The sequence below is a fragment of the Nomascus leucogenys genome, chromosome 22a, assembly GCF_006542625.1.
Source record: "Nomascus leucogenys isolate Asia chromosome 22a, Asia_NLE_v1, whole genome shotgun sequence".
Classification (NCBI taxonomy): domain Eukaryota; kingdom Metazoa; phylum Chordata; class Mammalia; order Primates; family Hylobatidae; genus Nomascus; species Nomascus leucogenys.
In genome coordinates this window covers 32,379,250-32,406,599 of record NC_044402.1, presented here as the reverse complement: position 1 = coordinate 32,406,599, position 27,350 = coordinate 32,379,250, and the positions used below count along the sequence as shown (strand labels likewise).

The 27,350-nt window shown below is 42.7% G+C and overlaps 2 protein-coding genes across 11 annotated transcripts in view; one reads left to right on the top strand and one right to left on the bottom strand.

The window, feature by feature from the left end:
- Positions 1-18,169, top strand: part of AP4S1 (adaptor related protein complex 4 subunit sigma 1) — a 69,964-nt gene extending 51,795 nt beyond the window's left edge. For 2 of the 4 annotated variants that reach the window (XM_003260719.4, XM_003260720.4), the window contains exons 5-6: positions 5,038-5,049; positions 17,645-18,169. In XM_003260719.4, the coding sequence (XP_003260767.1) occupies positions 5,038-5,049; positions 17,645-17,773 (141 nt within the window). In that variant the 3' untranslated portion in view covers positions 17,774-18,169. Of the gene's footprint in view, positions 1-5,037; positions 5,110-9,222; positions 9,943-17,644 lie in introns of those variants that run through there. The other 2 variants (XM_030804286.1, XM_030804285.1) reach the window with 1 other exon arrangement.
- A 6,880-nt stretch (positions 18,170-25,049) lies between these two features.
- HECTD1 (HECT domain E3 ubiquitin protein ligase 1) overlaps positions 25,050-27,350 on the bottom strand; it is a 106,378-nt gene continuing 104,077 nt past the window's right edge. For 4 of the 7 annotated variants that reach the window (XM_030803830.1, XM_030803831.1, XM_030803832.1 and 1 more), the window contains 2 exons: positions 26,116-26,260; positions 25,050-26,003 (listed from right to left, as the gene is read on the bottom strand). In XM_030803830.1, coding sequence (XP_030659690.1) covers positions 25,866-26,003; positions 26,116-26,260 — 283 coding nt within the window. In that variant the 3' untranslated portion in view covers positions 25,050-25,865. The remainder of the gene's footprint in view (positions 26,004-26,115; positions 26,261-27,350) is intronic. The other 3 variants (XM_030803833.1, XM_030803834.1, XM_030803835.1) reach the window with 1 other exon arrangement.

The window sequence follows — 27,350 nt, the reverse complement described above, 5'->3', positions numbered from 1 at the left end:
CATCACCTGACAAAGAAACATATCCATTAGCATTTCCCCCTCATTATCCCCCTCCATCCACACCAGGTAACCAGTGATCTATCTTTTTTTCTTGTTAAGTTTTTTATTTTTATTTTTTATATTGATACATAAGAGATGTAGATATTTTCAGAATACTTGTGATAATTTGATACATTCATATAATGTATAAAAACCAAATCAGGATAATTAGGATCTCTATCACCTTAAATATTTATATTTTCTTTATGCTAGGAACATTTGAGTTATTCTCTTAGCTATTTTGAAATATACAATAGATTATTATTAACCATAGTCACCCTACTGATTTATCAAACACTAGGTCTTATTTCTTCTATCTAATTGCATATTTGCACCCATTAATCTACCTCTCTTCATTTCCTTTTTTCCTCTTCCTTTCCCAGCTTTTGGTAACCACCAATTTACTGTCTATCTTCGTGATATCTACTTTTTTACTTCCCACATGAATGAGAACATGTGATATTTGTCTTTTTGTGCCTGACTTATTTCACTTAACATAATGACTTTCAGTTCCATACATGTTTCTGCAAATGATAGGGTTTTATTCTTTTTTATGGCTGAATAGTATTCCATTGTGTATATATACCGTATTTTCTTTATCCATTCATCCGTTGGTGGGTGCTTTGGTTGATTCCATATTTTGGCTATTGTGAACAGTGCTACAATAAACATTGGACTGCAGACATCTCTTAATGTATTGATTTCCTTTCTTTTGGATATATACCTACTCCCTGTCTCTATAGATTTGTCTGTTCTAGATATTTCATATAAATAGAATCATACAACATGTGATTTTTGTGTGACTGGCTTCTTTCATTGAGTGTAGTGTTTTCAAGATCCATCCATGTTATAGCATATATCAATACTTCTTTCCTTTTTCTTGCCAGATGATATTCCATTGTATGGATGGATATACCAAATTTTTTTTTTTTTTTTTTTTTTTTTTTTTTTGAGACAGAGTGTTGCTCTTGTTGCCCAGGCTGGAGTGCAATGGCACGCTCTCAGCTCACCACAACCTCCACCTCCCAGGTTCAAGCAGTTCTCCTGCCTCAGCCTCTCGAGTAGCTGGGATTACAGGCATGCACCACCATGCCCAGCTAATTTTGTATTTTTAGTAGAGACAAGGTTTCTCCATGTTGAGGCTGGTCTCAAACTCCTGACCTCAGGTGATCCACCTGCCTCGGCCTCCCAAAATGCTGGGATTACAGGCATGCGCCACCATGCGCAGCTAATTTTTGTATTATTAGTAGAGACAGAGTTTCTACTTTTTCCATGTTGGTCAGGCTGGTCTCGAACTCCCAACCTCAGGTGATCCACCCGCCTCAGCCTCCCAAAGTGCTGGGATTACAGGTGTGAGCCACCACACCTGGCCAGCACAAGCTTATTTTTTTAAAGTTGTTTTATGGCCGGGCGCAGTGGCTCACACCTGTAATCCCAGCACTTTGGGAGGCCGAGGCGGGTGGATCACCTGAGGTCGGGAGTTCGAGACCAGCCTGATCAACATGGAGAAACCCTGTCTCTACTAAAAATACAAAATTAGCTGGGCATGGTGGCGCATGCCTGTAATCCCAGCTACTCAGGAGGCCGAGGCAGGAGAATAGCTTGAACCTGGGAGGTGGAGGTTGCTGTGAGCCGAGATCACGCCATTGCACTTTACCCTGGGCAGCAAGAGTGAAACTCCGTCTCAAAAAAATAAATAAATAAATAAAGTTGTTTTATTTCATTTCACATTTAAATAAAAACAAGGAATTTTTCCAAGCTTCTTCCTGAGGCAGTGAGCAGAATGTGCTCCATAATTAGTAATACTGTGTGCACTAAAACCTGGAAAGGGCAAAAGTCCGATTAGGAAGTTGTCTTCAGCCCACCTCCTAATGCCAAAAGTGAGGTTTGGCAAACTCCTTCTTCATGGGACAGTCAGCTAGCCTGTCTTCATTATCTTAGTGCAGCAGTTCTCAAAGTCTGATTCCTGGACCATTAGCATAAGTTGAGAACTTGTTAGAAATACAAATTCTGGGCCCCACCCCAGACCGTTGCATCAGAAGCTGTAGGTCGAGGCCCAGAAATCTGTTTTAAGAAGACTTCCAGGTGATTCCAGGTGATTCTGGTACATGCTTAATTTTGGTAATCATTGCCTTAGTGCATGAGGCTTGCTGTCAGCCATTTTTGTTTTTTTTTCTTTTTTCTTTTCTTTTTCTTTTTTTTTTTTTTTGAGATGGATTCTCACTCTGTCGCCAGGCTGGAGTGCAGTGGCGCAATCTCGGATCACTGCAACCTCCGACTCCCTGGTTCAAGCAATTCTCCCGCCTCAACCTCCCGAGTAGCTGGGATGACAGGCACATGCCACCACACCCAGCTAATTGTTGTATTTTTAGTAGAGTCGGGGTTTCACCATATTGGCCAGGATGGTCTCGATTTCCTGACCTCTTGATCCACCCGCGTCGGCCTCCTAAGGTGCTGGGATTACAGGCGTGAGCCACCACGCCAGGCCCTTATCAGCCTTTTCTTGATTCAAGAGTTGGTGTTGGGAACATGCCTTGTGGTCTGTGATGCGGTAATGCATCTAGCCAGGAAGGGGTTGGTGCCTTCCAAAGCTGAAAGAGACCAAGAGGTGGTCATTCCAGAGACTGGCCTTGGGGACAGAGGACATGGAGACTGGCTTTAAAATCTATCTCTGTGTCGATTGCTTGGCAAGAGCACCATAGACCAGCACTGTTCAGTAAAACTTCCTGCAGAGATAGGAATGTTCTGTACCTGTGCCATCCAGTACAGTAGGCATTAGCCAGATGTGGCTCTTGAGCACTTGAAATGCAGTTAGTATAACTGAGGAAATGAAGTTTTAATTTTACTTAATTTAAATCTCCACATGAGGCTGGTGTTTACCATATTGCACAGCATAGCTCTAGCTTCTGCTTACCTTGTGATGAGCACTCTCTTGTTTAGACGGACTAGTTGCAAGTCAGGGTCTGTGATCAGAACTGACCATGATTAGCCATTTCAAGGTGACACCCACCAAGAAGAATATAATTTCCCAAAATAATAATGTTCTAAACCTCGGAGAATAAAAAGTGGGTACAAGTACTATCATTGCTAAGGTTTTAAAAATTATTATTATATTCAGTAACTGAGAATAAATAGCATATTGCTGAATTATAGGTATAATTTTAGGGAGAGTCAGTGACCACATAAACCACAAAAGTAAAGATTAGAATTTAATTTCAGCCAGGTGATTATGCAGGACTTGGACAGTAGGTACTAAGGGACAACTTGGCTTAGGATCAAACCATAGCAAAAAGAAGAAGAGGAAGAGGGAAAAGAGCACTACGGGAAAGAAAATAGGATCTGTCCCCCTCACAGAGACGGCCTTGTCATGTAAGATTTATTTTTAGGTTTGTGAATTTTAAACATTCTTTCTGTGGCTATTTTTAATCTTCAAGAATTTCCAAATCTTAAATTTGGAGATCAGTCTCATGCTGTCTGGGGCTGAGAGAAGCATCTCAGCATCACATTTTTAAAACAAAAAACCAACCCAGTTAGCTTCAAAGGAGGCAGCTTTGCCAGAGGTGAGGGTTGTTGCTGTTGAAGAAGTGATATCGGGATTTTCAGTACTGCATTTGACAAACCTTAAGTCCTTTCATGTTTGAACTTAATTCCCTTTGCTTTTTTCTTCCTCCATACTTTTTTCACTGCATAAATACCTATTTTATTTATAAAATTTTAAAACATATAAGCAAAGAGAAAGAGGAAAGCGAATACATGTAGTTATGCATTTGTCTAAACCCATAGAATGTACAACAGCAGAGTGAACCTAAATGTAAACTGTGGAATTTGGGTAAAAATGATGTAGGTGGGGAATGCTGATCATGGGAGGAGGCTGCACATTCGGAGGGACACGGGGCATGGGATATCTGTGTACCTCCCTCTCAATTTTGCTGTGAACCTAAAACTGCTCTTTAAAAAGCAATGTATTTTTTGGCCAGCCGTGATGGCTCACACCTGTAATCCCAGCACTTTGGGAGGCTGAGGCAGGTGGATTGCTTGAGCTCAGGAGTTCAAGACCAGTCTGGGCAACACGGCAAAACCCCCGTCTCTACAAAAAATACAAAAATTAGCCAGGTGTGGTGGCGCACACCTCTAGTCCCAGCTACTTGGGAGGCAGAGGTGGGAGGACTGCTTGAACCCAGGAAGCGGAGGTTGTAATGAACCAAGATCATGCCACTGCACTCCAGCCTGGGCGACAGACTGACTCAAAATAAATAAATACTTTCTTGAAATAAATAAATAAAATAGATTTTTTTAAGTGAGAAGAAGATCATCAGTAAGCCCATCAGTTACTGATAACTGCTGTTAGGTACATTTCCTTTTAGACTTTCTATGTCTGTCTGTAGCTATGTAACCATGTATACCTTGACCTTTATACATACATACATAGGATAATACTATGTATACATTTTGTAACTTTTTTTAACAATATGTGAGTACTTATATGTCTACATCATTTGTGGATATGCTGCGGTTTACTTAATTAGTTCCCCTCCTTGATAGATATTTAGGTTATTATCCATAATTTGCTATTACAAACACCATTACCCTGAATATCCTGTCATATATCATTGTGCCATTGTCTAATTTTTTCCTTAGGATAAACTCCTAGAAGTAACCTCAGTGGATTCAAAGGGTGTGGCACATGGTTAAGATCTCTGATACACACATCAAATTACCTACATCTGTAAAGGCTGAGTTAGTTTCTTTTTCCCTCTGCTTTCTAAAGATGAATCGTACTGGACTGTAAAATTCCTTTGAACTACAGCCTATATTTAAAAAAATTATAGTCCCAAACTCAGGGCCTTGGCAGAGTCAGACTGCTGTGGCCACCAAGCCCAGAAGCAGGTAGGAGAGGCCGCTGCTATGAATGCAGAAGCCTCTTCAGTCTGACTCTGCTAAGAGCAACAGGCCCCAGTGTCTTTGTTCTAACCCTTGCACTCTTTTTCTCTCTTCCAGAGTGAATTAGATGTATCCTTTTTCAATACCGTTTTCCACGGTACTTGGCAAACGCACTCTGGTCCTTATCAGGTAAGTGCCACGGGGCAGGAAAACTATTCAGCAGAGTCCAGAGTGTTCATCACTAACAACTATGACAAGACAGCCAGAGGTGTGGGTGTTCTGCAGAACTCCTCCCCCACTTCGTCACCCTTCTTCAACAAGATGATTCTTTTTTTTTCTTTTTCTTTTTTTTTTTTTTTTTTTTTGAGACGGAGTCTCGCTCTGTCGCCCAGGCTGGAGTGCAGTGCCGCGATCTTGGCTCACTGTAAGCCCCGCCTCCCGGGTTCACGCCATTCTCCTGCCTCAGCCTCTCCGAGTAGCTGGGACTACAGGCGCCCCCCAACATGCCCAGCTAATTTTTTGTATTTTTAGTAGAGACGGGGTTTCACCGTGTTAGCCAGGATGGTCTCGATCTCCTGACCTCGTGATCCGCCCGCCTCGGCCTCCCAAAGTGCTGGGATTACAGGCTTGAGCCACCGCGCCCGGCTGGCAAGATGATTCTTAAGACTTTTTTTTTCCAGGCAGGATAGCGCTATCATAGTAGTTAATAGCTACTGTTTATTAATTTCCTTTAAGCATATGGAATAGGCATTTTCAAAATTTAAATAACACAGCCAAAAAAGTGTTTAGTCCTCCTCCAGAAACTGGATTTCCAGGGTTCCAGGTATAAATCTCTAGAAAATGCCCTACATGACCAGAATAAGGCCTTCAATGTTGATAAACTGGAAGGTGAAAGAAATTGCCTGGCTTGTATTCATTGCTATCAAATGTATTCATTTCCTTGATAGCAGAGAAAGTTCTCATTTTCTCCTTTACTTCTGTCTCTTTTAAATCACAATATCCAAGGACCCTCAAAACAAGCATGATTTGCTTAGAATACTGCAGGCCCACAGATTTTGGCAGGAGCCCTCTAGGCTTTGTGCGAGTGTTTGGGAGGCAAGTTAATTTTCAAGTTTATTTTTTACTTCAAAAATCTACCTACCACTTGAGTCCTTTAAGAACACATCAGGCTGGGCGCGGTGACTCACGCCTGTAATCCCAGCACTTTGGGAGGCCGAGGCAGGTGGATCACGAGTTCAGGAGATTGAGACCACGGTGAAACCCCGTCTCTACTAAAAATATTAGCCGGGCGCGGTGGTGGGTGCCTGTAGTACCAGCTACTCCAGAGGCTGAGGCAGGAGACTGGCGTGAATCCGGGAGGCGGAGCTTGCAGTGAGCCGAGATTGCGCCACTGCACTCCAGCCTGGGCGACAGAGCGAGACTCCGTCTCAAAAAAAAAAAAAAAAAAAAAAAAAAAAACACATCAAGTTTGAATATAAAATAGTAAATTAAGTATAACAAATGTTTATATATAAATATTTATATATTAGAATATAACAACTATATATGAATTATAACAATATGTTTATGTGTGTATATACATACATGTATTTGTGTGTGTGTATATGTGTGTGTACATACACACACAGGCATTTTTCCACATTTTGCCAGAAATACTAAGTGGATGCAAAACTACTGGTTCTGGGCATAGTGTCTGATGTGTAGATATATGATATGTATATACATTTTGTAGAGACGGGGTTTCACCACGTTAGCCAGGTTGGTTTTGAACTCCTGACCTCAGATGATCCGCCCACCTCGGCCTCCCAAAGTGCTGAGATTACAGGCGTGAGCCGCCATGTCCGGCCTAATTTATAAATTTATATATACACTTATATAAATGCCCAGAAGCAGTATGTTTGCATCCACTTAATATTTCTGGGGAAATGGCTATTTACTTGTTATTACTGATAGGAAATGTCACTGTGTTGATAAAATTCATTTTGTGCCCTGAATTTGGAAGCCTCTGTAAAGTAACTGGGAAAATCTGAGTGCCCTCTAGTGGTGAGTGACCCAAATCTGTGGTCCCTGTGACCTAGAAGGGACTACAGATCCCTTTGTAGGTTTTAGCATGCTGAATAAAAATATACTGTGATATACAGACCACGTTGTATATTATGGTATATTTTCATTCAGCATGGTCTGTATATTACAGTATATTTTTATTCAACATGTAATATTCTATCTGAATTAAGCCATTCAAAGCAATTCAAAATAAATCTCTTCCTACTTGAACAAGGTACAAGTAGACAAAAAGCTTTTTGATTTAAACAGTCATCAGGAAGATAGCAAGGGCTAAAAGACACTTCACTGGGAGTGGAGAACTCAATTTCCACTTTTGGTCTTGCCACTGACTAGCTGTGTATATCAGACAAGACACATAACCCCCTCATCTTAAAATGAGAGAATTAAGACTAGAAGAGCTTTAACACCTGATCAGCCTTAATAGTTGATGTTGCCATGACTTTAGGTAACTAAGCTGAGTTACCTTACATCTAAAACAGGAAAAGAGTCTTACAAGACTAGATATTGAGAGAGTTAACGTCAATCAGAGGTGTAGGGATATGTATTATAGTTGGATGAGTTGTGTTGATGTGTCGTATATTTACTAGATGTTTAGTAGAAATAAAGATGGGTATACTTGTCTTTGTAACCTTCTGGTGTGTAGTATAGGTCTGTGTGATGAGCTCCAGCGTTCTTGTTTGAATTAAAATTTTACGCCAAGATACACAATTTTCCCTTCATTTTACCTGGTTTCATTTTCACCCTCTCTTCCCTTCTAACCAAGTTATATATATTTACTGTCCTTAGGAATTACTTAGGCATATCCCTCTGGCAAATTAGGAATTTTACATCATTTAGAGAAGAGAACTAAGTCTCTCTAGACCTGGAAGTTTACATCTTTGCTCCGGGTTTGATCTCACTTGTACTTCCAGTGGTCTAAAAGAGCAGGCAGCAGACAAGGGCATGTGCCACCTCTTTTCTGTTGACACTCTTTTTTTTTTTTTTTTTTTTTTGAGACAAGGTCTCGCTCTGTCACCCAGGCTGGAGTGCACAGGTGCGATCATGGCTCACTACACCCTGGATCTCCTGGGCTCAAGTGATCCTCCCACCTCAGCCTCCCAAGTAGCTGGGACTACAGGTACGCAACACCATGCCTGGCTAATTTTTTAAATTTATTTTTTGTGGAGATGGGGTCTTACTCTGTTGCACAGGCTGGTCTCAAACTTCTGGGCTCGAGCAAGCCTCCTGCCTTGGCCTCCCAAAGTGTTGACGTTCTTAAAAGGTTACTACCCTTAGCCATCTGAAAAATACCGAATTAAAAACCCCTGACTCTCCTCTGCTTCATACGTAGTCCTTTTAAACCATCACATGTCCAAGGAGGACCTCTGCAGACTAGTTACACAGCAGAAAGACAAGGGGACCTTGTTGAGGCTCAGCTGTAGTTCATGCTCCATCTGGGGAGGGGCGTAGACATTCTGCATCACTGTGTGGTAGCATGTAGCCAGGCACCTACCGGAGCAGCCAGCACTGCTTATATCCGCTCTGCCAGGAAAGCTCCCTTAGGCCTTAAAAGGTTGAAAACAAGCAAACTGCTATAATGGCCACCTGGATTTGGTCCTTCCACCGCTAACAATACATAATCTTGTTTGTGTTTGCTCAGGCTTAAGAAAGCCCTCCTTGTCAGCCCACATGGGACAGACGTGAGTTAAAGCTTGGTTTTGGTACAGGAGAAGGAAGTCAAAACCTGATCAATTCCCAGGAAGCCCCTGTCTTTTTCTCCAGAGGCTTTTCCCCCTGATTTTTTAAGGCTAGGGAAGTATCTGAGAACCCGTACAGTTGGACTTGGAGAAATACAGTGCACCATTTACATTTCTCCCTAGTATGGACTTGTTCTACTTCTAGTAAGACTGACACCACAGAGCAAGACAGATGGGATTTTAAAAAGAAAGGACCTAAGCATAAGAAATCAGGACAGAAACTCTGGCTTGTTGAAAAGTCTTCCAGTTAGTGGAAACCTCTGGTGCAGTGGTGTCAGGTGGGGCGGGCTGCCCTCTTGGGACCAAGCACGTCAGTGACCTAAATCATTCACGTGCTATGAATACACTCCTGTGCACTGTTCAGTTCCACTCCACCCGCCCGGCTGAAGTGAGGCCTGAAGATTCATGAAGCCTGTTTCTACAGGGAGAGTTTGCCCCATCACATACCTTGGTAGATTTATTTAAGACTTCAAATTTTATGAATTAAGGTGGTTTTTTTTAGGAACCAATTGATGAACTTCCCAAAATATGCTCAGCCCTGGAGCCCCAGCAGGCTTGCTTTTCTCCAGATAGTTCATCATTCAAAGGAGCTGCCTCCACCACCCCCATCTACTGAATAGCCAGGGGAGGGCACCAATGAACAGCACAGTATGGGAGACACACTAACTACTCTTCAAATCAGTGCGTACCTGCTCTATGCAGGAAGGTACAGAAAACCTCCACAGCTTTTTCAGTATTTGGTGCCTTTAAAGAGGCCTAAAGACTTAGTTTATTTTGGCTAGAATGGAATGCAGCAGTACTGCCTTCAGGCCTGGACAGCCAGGGGCTCCTCGGCCCTGTGCTCTAGAGGACCCACTCTGTGTCTGCTTCGCGAGCACCCTTTCCCCATCATGGGGCAGATGCCCAGCAGCCCTCGCTATCCACTGCTTGACCATCCTCTGACTTCTCGGGCCCCTAGAATTTATAAGGCCCCTAGATATCCCAGAACCTGCCATCACGGCCTCTGCAAGCCTCTCCTCCACCTTCACCCCAAGACTAGGGGCAGGAATGATAAGAAGGCCGGGCTGGTAGCTGGGATGCCCCACCTACGTGCCTGGGGAGAGAAGCAACAGCAGGCTAGAGTCTCTACTTTATATTCTTGGAGGCACAAATATAGGCTAGAATGCGGAATGTTTTCTTGATTTAAAGACATCTTTAGGCCGGGCACAGTGGCTCACGCCAGTAATCCCAGCACTTTGGAGGGCTGAAGCAGGAGGGTTGCTTGAGCCCAGGAGTTTGAGACCAGCCTGGGCAACATAGGGAGACCCAGTCTCTACAAAAAAATTTAAAAAGCCAGGCATTGGTGGTGTGTGCCTATAGTCCCAACTACTAGGGAGGCTGAGGTGGGAGGATCACTTGAGCCTGGGGGACTGAGGCTGCAGTGAGCCATGATTGTGCCACTGCACTCCAACCTGGCAACAGAGCAAGACCTTGTCTTTAAAAATAAAAATAAAAACATCTTTACAACATTCCTGTTTGTATTTTATAAACTCTTAAAATCTCAAAGTCTAAGCAGTTGATTCTAGAGCCCTAAAGCTCTGGTGGGTTGTGTGAAAGAACCCTGATTCATGCCCCTTTTATTGCATTTGAGGGTGGGGCATAGGAAGGGCCTCAATGCTGTGTGCCCTCTCTGTGACTCCACTGGCATCTGCCATGGTGCTTCCTGGAAGAATGACGGTGTGCAGGCAACAGAGATCAGCACCACCATGGTTTGCAGTCAGGCCTTGATCATGCCCACTGTGGGGCATCTACCTCTAGTTCCATCAGCTTCCTAAAATCTGAAATGCTTTTAGAGATCCGGAAACCAGAATAGGGTTTCTCCAAGTAGGAGATAATGTCAGCCTGATTTAATGAGAAATTGTAAAAATACTTGTTCAAACTGAGGCTATAGGAATACCAGCCAGAAGAACAAACTAATTCTTCAGGGAAGCATCCAGCACTGAAGTGGCAGCTTCTAAATGAACTGAAGTTTTCTGCATGTTCTCTCAGAAAGTTACAGTGTTAATTAATTAATAAAATTATTACGAGAAAATTTCTTCTGAGGTATGATGGGGCATGTGATGACTTCAGGAATGGCTTGTTTTTTTTGTTTGTTTGTTTGTTTTGTGAGACAGAGTCTCAGTCTATTGCCTAGGCTGGAGTGCAGTGGTGTGATCTTGGCTCACTGCAACCTCTGCCTCCCAGTTCAAGCCATTCTCCTGCCTCAGCCTCCCGAGTAGCTGAGACTGCAGGCGTGTACCACCACGCCTGGCAAGTTTTTTTGTATTTTTAGTAGAGACGGGGTTTTGCCATGTTGGCCAGGCTGGTCTCCAGCTTCCGACTTCAGGTGATCTGCCCCCCTTGACCTCCCAAAGTGCTGGGATTACAGACGTGAGCCACCACGCCCAGCCAGGAATGGCTTGATATTATCAGAAAAGAGTAAACCAGCTCCGCTTTCCTTGAAGGTTATATTTAGAGTCGTAGGAGCCAGATACTTTGGAGCTAGAAGAAGCCCACACAATCATCAGGTAAAAACCTCACTTTTAAAAATTAATATAAAAAAATTTTTTTAAAGTCAGGGTCTTGCTCTGTTGCCCAGGCTTGAGTGCAGTACTGTGATCATAGCTCACTGCAGTCTCGAACTCCTGGGCTCAAGCAATCCTTCCACCTCAGCTTCCAGAGTAGGAAAACAAAAATATCAAGGGAAAAAAAAAACAGACACGCACCACCACACCCAGCTGGCTAATTAAAAAAAATTTTTTTTTAAATAAAAACAGCATTTCACTATGTTGCCTAGGCTGGTCTTGAAATCTGGGGCTCAAGCGATCCTCCCACCTTGGCCTCCCATAGGGCTGGGTGAGTCACTGTTGGCTGGTGTAAAACCTCACTTTTTAGATAAAAAGGCTGAGGCCCAAAGAGGTTCTGTGACGTGTCCCAATCCATAGATACTTTAGGGCAGAGCTGGTACTAGTTTCTGGGTTTCTAGGGCCCTTGACTCTAGGATTATAAATTGGGTGGGTTAAATTTGACTTTTCTTTTTTTTTTTTTTTTTTTTTTTTGAGATGGAGTCTCGCTCTGTCACCCAGGTTGGAGTGCAGTGGCGCGATCTCGGCTCACTGCAAGCTCCGCCTCCCGGGTTCACGCCATTCTCCTGCCTCAGCCTCTCCGAGTAGCTGGGACTACAGGCGCCCGCCACCATGCCCGGCTAATTTTTTGTATTTTTAATAGAGACGGGGTTTCACCGTGGTCTCGATCTCCTGACCTCGTGATCCGCCCGCCTCGGCCTCCCAAAGTGCTGGGATTACAAGCGTGAGCCACCGCGCCCAGCGACTTTTCTTTTTTTTTTTTTTTTTTTTTTTTTTTTTCTGAAACGGAGCCTTGCTCTGTCGTCCATGCTGAAGTGCAGTGGTGCAATCTCAACTCACTGCAACCTCCGTCTCCCAAGTTCAGGTGATCCTCCTGCCTTAGCCTCCTGAGTAGCTGGAATTACAGGCCTGCCACCATGCCTGGCTAATTTTTATATTTTTAATAGACACAGCGTTTCGTCATTTTGTCCAGGCTGGTCTCGATCCCCTGACCTCAAGTGATCTGTCCACCTTGGCCTCCCAAAGTGTTGGGATTACAGGTGTGAGTCACTGCACCCGGCCTAAATTTGACGTATTTTTAAAAAATTAATCATCTGGAGTAGACTGTGGCAATTTAGTCTCTAATAAAACATTTATAAAATGCTTGTCACCATGGTGCCTTGGTGTTGTCGAAGCTTTTTTGTGAATAAGGGGAGATGTTTTAGAGAAATGCCTTTGGTTGGAGGAGTCAGAAAGGATGAAAACATTTGAGAGTATCTGTGAATGTCTTGTTGAGAACATGCTCTCCAAAAGTGGAGTTCACATTCAGATTTCGAAACATCTTTTTTCCTTTTGAAAATATTAAATGGAAAGCCTCGTTGCCAGAGAGTGAGGACTGGCCTGTGGGTCCGAAGGAACGTGTGCAGCCGTTCCTCCATGGGAACGGCAGGCACTGAGGGCCGAGGGACCCAGGGCCTTCTCCAGCATGGGAGCTCCAGCCAGGGCCGTGGTGGGTGATGAGAGTCTTGGATAGGCACGGTCCCCAGGAGTCAGCCAGTACCCCGGAAGATGTGAATGTTGCAAATCCGACAGTTCTGCCTCCAGGTTTTTTTTGGCTCCCACTAGCCTTGACCACTTTCCTGTTTCCTTTAAGGAGCCCTCTAGGTGCCATATTCATCTGCCAGCATTCCTCGCCATCAGGTCCCTCTGCTTTAACCCTATTCCTTTTGTTCCATTTTTCTGGGTTCTGTTTTAGTCGGGAATAGTGACAGCAAGTTATGAGAAGCAAGAGAGATTTAGGGGAAAAATGAGAATAATAACAGGCTCATTGACCCACCTCTGACTTTCATATTTAATTTTGCATAAGCCTACATAAACTTTAAGCAAAACCACAGCTGGGTATCCTGTTCTCAGAATATGAGTGGGCCTTTAATGAAAACCTACTTTAAAAAAAGATAGCAGCCAGGCACAGTGGCTCATGCCTGTAGTCCAAGCACTTTGGGAGGCTGAGGCAGACTGATCACCTGAGGTCAGGAGTTTGAGACCAGCCTGGCCAACATGGTGAAACCTCATTTCTACTAGAAAATACAAAAATTAGCTGGGCGTGGTGGCTCGCACCTGTAATCCCAGCTACTCGGGAGGCTGAGGTGGGAGGATTACTTGAACCTGGGAGGCGGAGGTTACAGTGAGCCAAGATTGCACCACTGCACTCCAGCCTGGGCAACAGAGTAAGACTCCATCTCAAAAACAAACAAACAAACAAACAAAAAAGTCCTTTTCAGTGGCCTAATTAGCAAGAGACAAAATGTGAACAGGGCCGGGCACAGTGGCTCACACTTGTAATTCCAGCACTTTGTGAGGCCAAGAAAGGCAAAGTGCCTCACTTCAGCCCAGGGGTTCGAGACCAGTCTGGGCAAGATAGTGAAACCCCATCCTTCCAAAAAATACAGAAATTAGATGGGCGTGGTAGCACACCTGTGGTCACAGTTAATTGGGAGGCTGAGGTGGGAGGATCACTTGAGCACAGGAGGTCGAGGCTACAGTGAGCCAAGATTGTGCCACTGCACTCCAGCCTGGGCAACAGAGTAAGACTTTGTCTTAACCAAAAAAAAAAAAAAAAAAAGTGAACAGAAGACTATGCTATACTACAAGAAGAACGTCTCCAGGACTATGCAGAATCTTCAGATGATAGCCTTCTATATGGTAGTATTTTCTGGGGGAAATGTGAACACCGTGGCCCTTGGCCGCTTATCTAATTTGGTGGGAAATTAAAGTATGAATAATGAGAAAGCAAGTTTTCCCACCCTACATATTTTGTTAAAGAACACTTAGCTAGAATTTTTTTAAAAAAAGAAATAAAATGAGAAACCAAGGGATCTGAGACCCAAGTCTAGAGTTAGAAATTGTAGTTTCTAGGTTGGTCTCTGCCCTGGAATTCCTTTTGAGGTTCCATTTGAGTCTGTGCTGCTCAGTTTCTCACTTATTAAAGGATAATTTGATTGCCACTATGGTGTTAAAATACTCATTATGGAAAAGTGTTTTATTTTCCAGAGATCAAAATTCCAATGTTGGGGCCAGGTGCGGTGGCTCACACCTGTAATCCCAGAACTTTGGGAGGCTGGGGCAGGCAGATCACTTGAGGTCAGGAGTTATAGAGACCAGCCTGGCCAACATGGCAAAACCTCGTCTCTACTAAAAATACAAAAAAACTAGCTGGGTATGGTGGCACATGCCTGTACTCCCAGCTACTCAGGGGGCTGAGGCACAAGAGTTCCTTGAACCTAGGAGATGGAGGTTACAGTGAGCCTAGATCACGCCACTCCACTCTAGCCTGAGCAACAGAGAGAAGCTACGTCTAAAAAAAAATAAAATTCCAATGTTGGGACCATAAACGTTTCAATCACTGTATTTATTTTTATTTTTATTTATTTATTTATTCTGAGACAGAGTCTTACTCTGTTGCCTAGGCTGCAGTGCAGTGGCACAATTTTGGCTCACTGCAACCTCCGCCTCCCAGGTTCAAGTGATTCTCCTGCCTTAGCCTCCCGAGTAGCTGGGATTATAGGCATGTGCCACCATGCCCAGCCAATTGTTGTATTTTTAGTTGAGACAGGGTTTCACCATATTGGCCAGGCTGGTCTCGAACTCCTGACCTCAGGTAATATGCCCGCTTCAGCCTCCCAAAGTGCTGGGATTACAGGTGTGAGCCACCATGACCGGCCTCATTTCAATCACTGTAATTAAAAAGTTGATTTCAAGTGGCACTAATATTCCAGGAGCCCTACGATGTTCAATTCCAATCCACATTATGTGAAAATTCAGAAAGGCTCTTAGGTTTCTAGGTTGGGAGAAAGTGGACTTCAGTAACTCCGCTCTTTGGGAGGTTGTTTCTAGCTCATGTCCATTCAACCTTAGGGGGCCCATGAAAGAAAACAAGTTGCCTTAGGATCTTTAGAGTCAGTCAAGTTCATTATAGCCTGAAGGTAAGACTGTCTTTCAATAGCCATTCTCAGCTCACTACATTAGTATACCGACAGTCTGGGCCCTTCTTACTTCCTCCTATTTCAGATGTCACCATTGCAGTGTGTTTATTCCATGGGCTTAGCATATAGGGTATTTTTTGGTCCCTGCTTACCTGGCATATGGCCTAAATGCCATTACTCCTGGCCTCACCAGGGTGTACAAGTTGCTCATAAACCAAATCAAGATGTAAACAACAGCTGGATTCTTATTTTAAAAGAGTCACATGATTCCAGGGGGAAATCAGCTTTCAGGCCTTTGCCTCACATTGGATTTGGTCTGTAGTTTCCCCATATAGTGCCAGAAAGCTGCATGATTATTAGAGTTTGAGTCAGATACACAGATACACAGGCAGTCACATGTCCACAGTATACAATGACCTCACTGAGCAACTCATGTTTCCAGGATGTTGGGAAATTGACTTGCCGGAGGACCTTGTCCTTGTTCCTTGTAATGTGGGGATGTCAGTGGTCTATATGATTTAGCAGTAAATTCTGATCTGAATTTCAAAACAGTTGGGCAGTTGCTCAAGGGGACATCTGAACAGCAGGTCATCTACTTGCCAAAGATGGGGCAGCCCACAGAGCAGCTTGATCCCCGAACTAATTCATGGGTTAAAGTTAGATTTCCTTGTATCTCAAAGAAAGTTATCTTGGAGAAGGCGACATTTTCAAGGGCACTAAGGCTTTCATTGACGTTAGTGAATACAACAGGAAGGTTCTCCAGGCCATTTTTCATGTAGCCACCTGTGCTTCTTAGCTCTGCCTTTCTATATATACCTGGCTGCCATTCCCACTTTATCTCACCTAAGTTCTGGCTTCTGGGTCTAGTGAACAGGTTTGAGTCAAGGGCCTAACATTTCAGTCCCAGTTTGGCTATGGGACAAAGCAATCATCTGTATAATTGGAAGACATTATTAATAGGTATATCAGAGTAACGCTTTTTTTTTTTTTTTCTGGGTCACTTAAGGACAGTTCCCATGGGCCCTTGGAAAACAGTTTATTCTGCTGGAGGACTATTTGCACAGAGCTTAATGAGATATTCACACAGAGCCTAATAAAAACTTTAAAGTCATTCACCGTTTGTCCTATTCTGTGTAGTTGCACTTCACTAAGCAAATACGGTGTAGACTTTGAATATCTGGTCTGGTTGAAAAAAATCAAATGGGAACAATTCACTTTACAAAGATTTAATTTTGAACTCCGCTAGTGCATTTAATTACCTATTTGTTGAGTGAAGTTTATTTGAAACAATCAGTCAACTGTTTTGTTTTTGTAACAGACCAGGATCATGCTCTTTAAGCAGACAGAGAACTTCAGATATTAAGGTGTAGAATTGAGAAACATTCATTGTCAGCATCTCATTCCAGTTCCCCTTCTTTCACAAAAGAAAAGTTAGGTATTCAGTTGAAGAGATTCTTGAGGGAAGTATTTAGTTCTTTCTAGTTTGCTAGACATCATAGTCTAACAATATTTTCTTCTTTCCCCATGCCCCATACTAACTTCCCAGTAGGAACACCTGTAAGCCAAAGTGGCTCCATCATTCTCAAATGACTTCTTAGAACTACCCATTTGTAAGAGATACTATCTTGAAATCCAGAAATTTTATTATGCTCTGCCTTCTTCATTCATTTTCTCCTCATAGTTATTTTTACATCAGTCTGTCTGACAGAGAAGATAACTGAAGGTACAAGGCATTTATTTTGGGGTGGAGGTTTGGGGGTTGAGGAGGAAGGTGTCTAGCCCCTCCTGAGGAGCCCGTAAGCAGAGCAGTCAAGCCCAAGCTTTAGGTTTAAATTCAAGCCCGGCATTTACTAGCCATGTGACCTTGGACTATGCTTTGAACCTGTTTGATCCTGGGTAAACTGAGGATAATATGTAACAACATACATCAGAGATTTGTAGAGGCCTGAAATTTAACACAATGTCTGGAACAGGAGTATTCAACAAATCGTTGTTACTGTTACTATTATTGTCTGGGAAGACAACATTATTTTTGAGTTAAGGTCATTCTCTTGCCACATGACACTGCTGTGTTCTCTAGCACTTAGTAGACCCCCTATCCCTTTGGTTAAAAAATGTAGCTGTTTCATTTGTATCCCTACTTATCCTGTTAGCTTAACCAAGGTGAAACTAGGTATGTATATATGAAGGTAACAATTTCTAATATGGATGCCAGTTTTAAATTTAATTTCAGAAATTCTGTACAAAAAAACCTCATGTTTAGGCTAATTTACACTGGAACACTCTAGGTTAAGCCATAAATTTTTACTGAATGTTAACAATTTTTAACTTTAAACTAATTTCCTTAATATAACCCTAGATAATGTTTAATTTGGATAAAGTACACATCATTTTGGATGAGATGGTGTTAAATGGCTGCATTGTGGAAACTAACAGGGCAAGAATTCTTGCCCCTCTACTAATTCTTGATAAGATGTCAGAAAGCTGAAAGGAAGTCTCTTCCAGACAACATGGATTTATCAGAAATGCGAGTACCGTGGAATACATCTCAACATCTGTAACCCAGAAGAATCTGGAAGACCACAATTACAAAATGGGGTATCCTTCCAAAGACATTATAAATAGGCATTTTCCACAGTTCCTAAAAAGAAAACAAAACTGTACTTTAAAATATGTACAAAGAAAAAAATTTTTTTAAACTGAGAGAGGAGTTTTATTTTCTAATTGTAAACATATCTTTCCCACTTTAAATTCTGTTGAGCACCTAAGGAACCCTTCTTGGTCTATGCTTCTTTTTGCAAATTGAATTCGGGAATAGCAGGATGGTAGTGGGAAGAAAGCATGGCAGTTTTCTGTCAGCCAATAAGGTTTTAAAATTTAAACAAGGCATTTTGAGTAACGCTGTTTTCTGAAGGCTATTTTTTTTTTTTTTTTTTTTTTTTGAGACGGAGTCTAGTCTAGCTGTGTCACCCAGCACATTCTTGGCTCACTGCAACCTCCACTTCCGGGGTTCAAGCAATTCTCCTGCCTCAGCCTCCGAGCTGGGACTACAGGCATGCGCCACCACACCTGGCTAATTTTTGTATTTTTAGTAGAGACAGGGTTTCACCATGTTGGCCAGGCTGTCTCAAACTCCTGACCTCAGGTGATCTGCCTGCCTCAGCCTCCCAAATGCTGGGATTACAGATGAGCCACAGTGCCTGACTTCTGAAGGCTGTCTTATTCCTTTAAAAGGCTTAGTAAAATTTACTTTTTTTTTTTTTTTGAGAAGGAGTCTCGCTCTTTCACCCAGGCTGGAGTGCAGTGGCGCGATCTCGGCTCACTGCAGGCTCCGCCCCCCGGGGTTCACGCCATTCTCCTGCCTCAGCCTCCCGAGTAGCTGGGACTACAGGTGCCCGCCACCTCGCCCGGCTAATTTTTTGTATTTTTAGTAGAGACGGGGTTTCACCATGTTAGCCAGGATGGTCTCGATCTCCTGACCTCGTGATCCGCCCACCTCAGCCTCCCAAAGTGCTGGGATTACAGGCGTGAGCCACCGCGCCCAGCCTAAAATTTACTTTTTAAGAGGTGTGTGTGTGTGTGTGTGTGTGTTTTTAAGACAGAGTCTTGCTCTGTCACCCAGGCTGGAGTGCAGTGGTGTGATCTCAGCTCACTGCAACCTCCACCTCTAGGTTCAAGCAATTCTGCCTCCTGAGTAGCTGCAACTACAGGCATGTGCCACTACGCCCAGCTAATTTTTGTATTTTTAGTAGAGATAGGGTTTCACCATGTTGGCCAGGCTGTTCTTGAACTCCTGACCTCAAGTGATCCACCCGCTTCAGCCTCCCAAAGTGCTGGGATTACAAGCATGAGCCACCATGCCCAGCCAAGAGGTGTTTTTTGTTTGTTTGTTTTTAAGAGAAGCAGGTCTTGCTGTGTTGTCCAGGCTGGACTGCAGTGGCTATTCACAAGCATGATCATGTACTACAACCTTGAACCTTCCTGGCCTAGCTCTAAAAGCTTTGTAATGTGGGGCTGGTGCAGTGCCTCACACCTGTAACCCCTGCACTTTGGGAGGCTGAGGAAGGAGGATCGCTTGAGGCCAGAAATTCAAAACCAGCCTGGACAACACAGACCTCATCTTTACAAAAAAATGCAAAAATTAGCCGGGTGTGGTGGCACATACCTGTAGTCTCAAGTACTTGGGAGTCTGAGGCAGAAGGATTTCTTGAGCCCAGGAGTTCGAGTCTTCAGTGAGCTATGATCGTGTCACTGCACTCCAGCCTGGGTGACAGAGTGAAACTCTGTCTCTAAAAATAAAAGTCTGAGTGCGGTGGCTCAGGCCTGTAATCCCAACATTTTGGGGGGCCAAGGCAGGAGGATTGCTTGAGCCCATTAGTTCAAGACCAGCCTGGGCAACACAGCAAGACCGTATCTCTACAAAAAGTAAATAATTAGCCAGGTGCGGTGGCTCATGCCTGTAATCCTAGCACTTTGGGAGGCCAAGGCAGGCAGATCACTTGAGGTCAGGAGTTTGAAACCAGCCTGGCCAACATGGTAAAACCTCATCTCTACTAAAAATACAAAAAAATTAGCCAGGCGTGGTGGCAGGCACCTCTAATCTCAGCTACTCAGGAGGCTGAGGCAGTAGAATTGCTTGAATCCGGGAGGCAGAGGTTGCAGTGAGCCGAGATCATGCCACTGCACTCCAGCCTGGGTGACAGAGTGAGACCCTGTCTCTAAAAATAAGTAAATAACTAATTAAAAAGTTAGCTAGCTGTGGTGGTGAGCACCTGTTCTCCTAACTACTCAAGAGGCTGAGGTGGGAGGATTGATCAAGCCCAGGAATTTGAGGCTGCAGTGAACTATGATCACAACACTGTACTCCAACCTGGGTAATGGAGTGAGGCCCTGCCTCAAAAACACCAAAACAAAACAAAAAAACTTTTATAACATGTACCTAACAAAGATGCAGAGTTAAATTTTATTTGCCAGTTTGTAAAAGCCTTTGATATTCATTTTAGGGGCACTTAGTAATTACAATGCCATTATGTAATTAACTCTATAGAGAATATTACTTTCAAATAATGGATTATCAGACATTAAGAGCGCCCCGGAGAGCCCCTACAGCTATCCTTTATGCCCCCTTTTTTGTTTGTTTTTTGGAGACAGCATCTCCCTGTGTCTCCTAGGCTGGAGTGCAGTGGTGTGATCATGCCTCACTGCAGCCTCTACCTCCTGGGCTCAGGTGATCCTCCCACCTCAGCCTCCCAAGTAACTGGGATGACAGGTGCACACCCCCTCCACCCAGCTAATTTTTGTATTTTGTTGCAGAGATAGGGTTTCGCCACGTTGCCCAGACTGGTCTCAAATTCCTGCGGTCACATGATCCATCTGCCTTCGCCTCCCAAAGTGTTGGGATTAAAGGTCTGAGCCACTGTGCCCAGTCTTTTTATGCCACATTTTAAAGGGTTTGCTTATTAATAAGCTTACTGTTAATGAAATTTAGTTCAAAGTTTAAAAGTAGAATGCAGCCAGGCATGGTGGCTTACGCCTATAATCCCAGCACTTTGGGAGGCCAAGGTGGGTAGATCATTTGAGGTCAGGAGTTCAAGACCAGCTTGGCCAACATGATGAGACCTGTCTCTACTAAAAATACAAAAAATTAGCCGGGCATGGTGGCACGCACCTATAATCCCAACTACTTGGGAGGCTGTGGTAGGAGGATCACTTGAACCTGGGAGGCAGAGGTTGCAGTGAGCCGAGATCGAGATCGTGCCACTGCACTCCAGCCTGGGCACAGAGTGAGACTCCGTCTCAAAAAAAAAAAAAGTAGAATGCAAGAAAATGTCTCTGTATAGGTAGGCATGAAATGAATCCTTCCCTTCCTTTTACTCCTTTAACCCCTTCTCCTGCAATGTCTTGAAGTAAATTACTGTCATTACAGAAGAGCAATGCACTGCATCCCCCCAAAACCTTTCTATATGCCTTTGCTACCCAGTTAACAGAAGAATATATAGAACTGTCTTAGGCGAAAGTATGTACAGTAGTCCCTCTCTTATCCACTGTTGCGCATTCTGTGGTTTGTGTTACTCATGGTCAACTGAGGTCCCAAAATATTAAATAGAAAATTCCAGAAATAAACAATGTGTGTTTTAAACTGCATGCCATTCTGAGTAGTGTGATGAAATCTTGCACTGTCCCACTTCGTCCTGCTCTGTCCCACTCCGTCTTGCCTGGGAGGTGAATAGTCCCTTTGTCCATCATATGCATGCTGTATACACTCCCCACTTGACAGTCATTTAGTAACTGTCTTGGTTACCAGATGGACAGATCATGAGAAGGGTGAGTAGAGTACAATAAGGTCTTGAGAGACTACATTCATATATATATGTAATTTTTCTTTTTTTTTAAAGACAGGGTCTTGCTCTGTTGCCCAGGCTGCAGTGCAGTGGCATGATTATGGCTCACTGCAGCCTCAACCCCTTGGGCTCAAGCAATCCTCCCACCTCAGCTTCCCAGGTAGCTGGGACCACAGGTGTGTGCCACCCTACTCAGCTAATTTTTTTTATTTTTTGTAGAGACAAGGTCTCCATATGTTGCCCAGGCTAGTCTTGAATTCCTGGGCTCAAGCAATCCTCCTTACCTCAGCCTCTTAAAGTGCTGGGATAACAGGCATGAGCTACCACACCTGGCCATCTTTTGTTTTTTAAGAGATGGGGTCTCTGTTACCCAGGCTGGATTTGAACTCCTGGGCTCAAGCCATCCTCCTACTCAGCCTTCCAAGTAGCTGGAGCTATAGGTGCACACCACCAGCTTTCATATAACTTTCTTACAGTATATTGTAATAATTGTTCTATTATTGTTGTTAATCTTACTGTGCCTAATTTATAAACTTTATCATAGGTAGGTATGTATAGGAAAAAACATTCTCTTTCTCTCTATATATATGGTATTTGGTACTATCAGTTTCAGATATCCACTGGGGGGTCTTAGAACTTATCCCCCAAGAATAGGGAGGCCTACTATATATACACATGTAGGGATGGGAGGTCAGGTGCAATGAAGAAAGTAGAAATCTTCTTCCTTTAAATATAGAGACAGGGTCTCACTATGTTCCCCAGGCTGGTCTCAAACTCCTGGGCTCAAGCAATCCTGTCACCTCAGCCTCCTAAAGTGCAAGAATTACAGGCATGAGCTACCCTGCCCGGCCAAAATCTATTTTTGGTATATTAAGATACCGTCCCAGCCAATGGAATGATCCAATAGTTCATTCTTCTGTGACACTCCAGCCTCTAAAATAGGACACAAATGCATTTTTTTCCTTGAGACAGTCTCGCTCGGTTGTCCAGGCTGGAATGCAGTGGCATGATATCAGCTCACTGCAACCTCCGCCTCCCAGGTTCAAGCAATTCTCCTGCCTCAGCTCCCTGAGCAGCTGGGATTACAGGTGTGTGCCACCACACTGACTAATTTTTGTATTTTTAGTAGAGATGGGGTTTCATCATGTTGGCCAGGCTGGTCTCAAAACCCTGACCTCAAGTGATTCACCCGCCTTGACTTCCCAAAGTGCTGGGATTACAGGTGTGAGCCACCGCGCCTGGCCAAATGCACGTTTCAGAGATACCATTCAGCACTGTTCTGTTTGGTTTGTCTGTGTATTGTGGGGGGTAGGCAGTGGAGCCTTTTTTTATCCTATTCTAAAAATCCACTTGCAATATCAAGGTTTATATCTATAAAAACGCAGACAGTCAATAGTGGACTCCAAACCTGAGTTGTTTTTGGACTCGTTCAGGAAGGCAAAAGGAAGGCTTCTGACCTGTGGGAACAATGAGTGGTTTGTGTGTACAGATACACTTTTGTATCAAGTAGCCAAGGTCTGGGGAAAGCCCAGTGTAAACCAAAGTGCTGTGGAGGTCTTTCTGAGACACATTAGTTAGGAAACACTGTCCTAGTTGGTAGGTACTTAATCAGTAGCACATTCAGGTAACTGCTGAAACTGGTACACCAGAGTAGCTAGGGAGTGAACAAAATTAATTTTTGGGTCACACCAAAATAGTAGTTGAATTACATCTCGGCACAGATTTTAGAACCTTGAGAGAATAACAGTTAAAATAGTTGGTAGGTATCATAGGAAACAATATTTAACAACTTACAGTTGAGGTGGAGACCCTGGTAGATGTCTCAGAACACTTGACTCATGCATATCTGTACTTACAGGCTGTGTTGCCATATAACTTCACTAAGATGCTTTAAGTGACTTTTCATACTTGTATTTGGTCAGCCTTACCTTGTTCTTGGACTTTTTCTGAGGAAGACTCCTAATATTTCAAAAACGGCTACAATTTTATATAAACTTTTTATTTTTATTTTTTTTTGAGACAGAGTTTCGCTCTTGCTGCCCAGGCTGGAGTGCAATGGCACAATCTCGGCTCACTGCAACCTCTGCCTCCCGGGTTCAAGCGATTCTCCTGCTTTAGCCTCCAGAGTAGCTGGGATTACAGGCATGTGCCACCATGCCCGGCTAATTTTTATATTTTTAGTAGAGACAGGGTGTCACCATGTTGGTCGGGCTGGTCTCAAACTCCTGACCTCAGGTGATCCACCCTGCTCGGCCTCCCAAAGTGCTGGGATTACAGATGTGAGCCACCATGCCCTGCCCGATTTTATGTAAAGTTATCAATTTATCTGCTGTAGCCACTTGCCAGACCAGGGTTCAGCAAGCTTTTTCTGTAAAGGGCCAAATAGTAAATATTTTAGGCTTTGTGGGGCATATGGTCTCTGCTAACTACTAAATTCTGCCATTGTAGTGCAAAAGCAACCATGCAAATGAATGAACGTGGCTGTGTTTATTTGTGGACACTGAAATTTAAATTTCATAATTTTCACATAAAATATTCTTTTGATTTTTTTCCCCAACAATCAAAAAATTTTAAAGCCATGCTTAGCCATGGGCCATTCAAAAACAGGCAGCAGGCCATAGTTTGCTAACCCTGGTGCCAGGCTAGTCTTGGTAAAAGCTGACTACTGATAGACATCTTAGAGACTTGTAATTACAGCAGAAGATATCTCTTATAGGAAGAGAATTTGCCTTTTAAACAGGTCGATATTGGGCAATTTCAAACATGCTTTTGGTTCCTTAAAAAACCATTTGAGCCAGGTGTGATGGTACACATCTGTAATCCCAGCTACTCCAGAAGCTGTGGTGGGAGGATCGCTTGAACCTAGGAGTTTGAGACCAGCCTGGGTAACACAGCAAGAGCCTGTCTTTAAGAGAGAGAGAAAAAAAAACTATTTGGCTAAATCAGGCCTAGTGTCTTTCCTTTCACCTATAAGCACAGAAATGGTAATAACTGGAATTTGGAAAATCCACTTTGGAATTTGGAAATACAGTCCCCTCTTCAAAACTAGAAAACAGCAGTATCCCGGTGTTTTGACACACAACATTTAAAAATCATTCTTGGATCTCACGTACATCCTTACTTACATATACTTGTAAATACAATAGTTAAGTTGTGGATCTGGTGTTTTTTAAAAAAATTAACACAAGTAACTGGTCAGTTCTAGCTGAGGCATACTTTAAAACTGAACCCAACCACTGGATCACAAGTGTGTGAATATATATTTCTTCTAGCCTTTCAATTTTAATACCCGTATTTACTATAGAAAAACACATTTCTTTATGTAGTAATTTCAGAAAACTTTGGATGATTCAAAATGACAAGTACCTGGTAAAGCTCTTAAGTCTGACGATTGCACTGAAATAGTCACATGACACAGTTCTGTACGCTGCAAACATTTTAATGATTATTGTTGAGCATACATTTTGGAAATTTTTTACTTCAAACGGCAACAAGTTAAATAAATGTTTATAATATACAAAGAAAATACAACCAAAAGTAAAACTTGCTTTAAGTGTGCCTTGCACTTAGACCAGTGTTTTCCCCCCTTAATACATCTTTATTTTTGAGCTGCACAAACACACTTAAGACTTTGATCTTCATAGTACGGCGTTTAGGAAATAAAAATATACTCCCACCTTAAAGAAATAAAAAGGTTGGTGCATGATTATATGCCAAACAAAGAGAGAACACTAGAATACTCTTGATAGTGCAGGCATCATTAAAAAGGAAAAGAAAAAGCTTGAGATGCTCATTAATTGTCTATGTTTTAAGGAAGCAGGATTTTTGACCAAGTAGCTTAAAAGCCAGCAAAACAGGGATCCGTGACGGCAACTGTAGTGTATGGAGTATGAAATGACAAACTTTACACAAATACACTGTTAGAAATTTACCAGTGAACACTGAAGATCTGAGAAGCTGCTCTTTGGAACAGTCAAGTAGGACCACCTTATTCCAGTCACATAAGCCCTTGTAAAGTAACACAGTGTTCTGTGCTATATACTTGCTGGCTGGGTAGTTACAGGATTTGTTTTGTCATTAGCAGCTAAAAAACTTACTCCACATGTTTTTAAAGCCTTAATGGTGGAAAAAAAGGCAAGTGTCATTAGCAAGGAGGATCATATACTTCTCTGCACACAAACACAAGAGGCTTCACTAGTATTTTTAAAGTCTCTGATGTCTCCCATTGCACTTCAAAGCTCAATTGAGATGAAAGCCTTTCTCCATTGTAGCAGCTAGCAGGCGCTCTCTCATGATCTCCTCAGAAGAATATTCAGGCAACTTAAGGTAATGCACACATGTATTGACTGATGGATAGCTTGCATCAGTAGCGTCAACCTACAGCAAGAAAGCAAACACAACAGAAGACCATGAGTTTAAATACTTCTTTCTTTCAAAAGTAAAGTAACTAAATTCCATTTGGACTCCCCATTAGCCAGAGAGCTTGTACCTTGCGTACAACCGTGAGCCTGGGATGCAGGTTAGCCAGTCCACCTGGGGGTAGAGTTGAACAACCAGTGGTAAACTGCAAGAATGCTTTCCTTTCATCAGAAGACATGCCACATAAAACCCTCACAAACCTCAGGAAACCAGGGCTAAAAGAACAAAAATATAGTTATATTGAGTTGACTGCAGATTTAAATGAAAATCACTACCACTACTTTCTAAGCCAGCAACAAGCCCCCTAAAAAACAATATCCTCACACAAGAAAAACAACACATCTAGAGACTCTTGGGTAAGTATGAAATGGGCTAATACAAGCTACTTTAAAAATATCCCTGGCCAGGCGTGGTGGCTCATACGTGTAATCCCAGCACCTTGGGAGGCTGAGGCTGGTGGATCACCTGAGGTCAAGAGTTCGAGAGCAGCCTTACAAACATGGTGAAACCCCATCTCTACTAAAAATACAAAATTAGCTGGGCGTGGTGGCACACGCCTGTAATCTTGGGATTACACACGCCCAGCTACTTGGGAGGCTAAGGCAGGAAAATCGCTTGAACCTGGGAGATAGAGGTTTCAGTGAGCTGAGACTGCCATTGCATTCCAGCCTGGACAACAAGAGCGAAACTCCGTCTCAAAAAAAAAAAAAAAAAAAAATCCCTCAAAGACTGTCTTGCACTTACAAATTGTAAGAACTGAAAAATACTGATGGTGTATGGGGTCCATCTATTCTGCAACAAAGTCAGCAAATCACAAAAACACAGGATGCACTTGCAAAATCATTCCAAATACGGATAAATATAGCAAAGGGGATCTGAAATAATTTTTGTTCTAACAAAATAATTATCTTGTGATAAATTCATGTAACGAAATAGTAAATGAACGACATGCCACAACATGGATAAATTTCATAATCACAATGTTACTCAAAAGAAACCAGATCACAAAGAAAACAGACTACATGATTTCATATATTAAAAGTTCAAAAGCAAGCAAAACTGATCAACATATGGTGATTAAATTAATAGAAAAGAATATGGTGGGAAGGGGGATTTTTGAAGTTGTTTCATATTCTGGATACCAATTATATAGGTGTGTTCATTTTGAGAAAATAAACTGTATATATGATGTGTGTAATCTGTTATATTCAATAAAAAGTTTAATATAAATGTAGTATAGCCCAACAGCTTACAACTTACCAAATTTAAAAAATGAACAATTAAAACACAATGAGAAAAGGAATC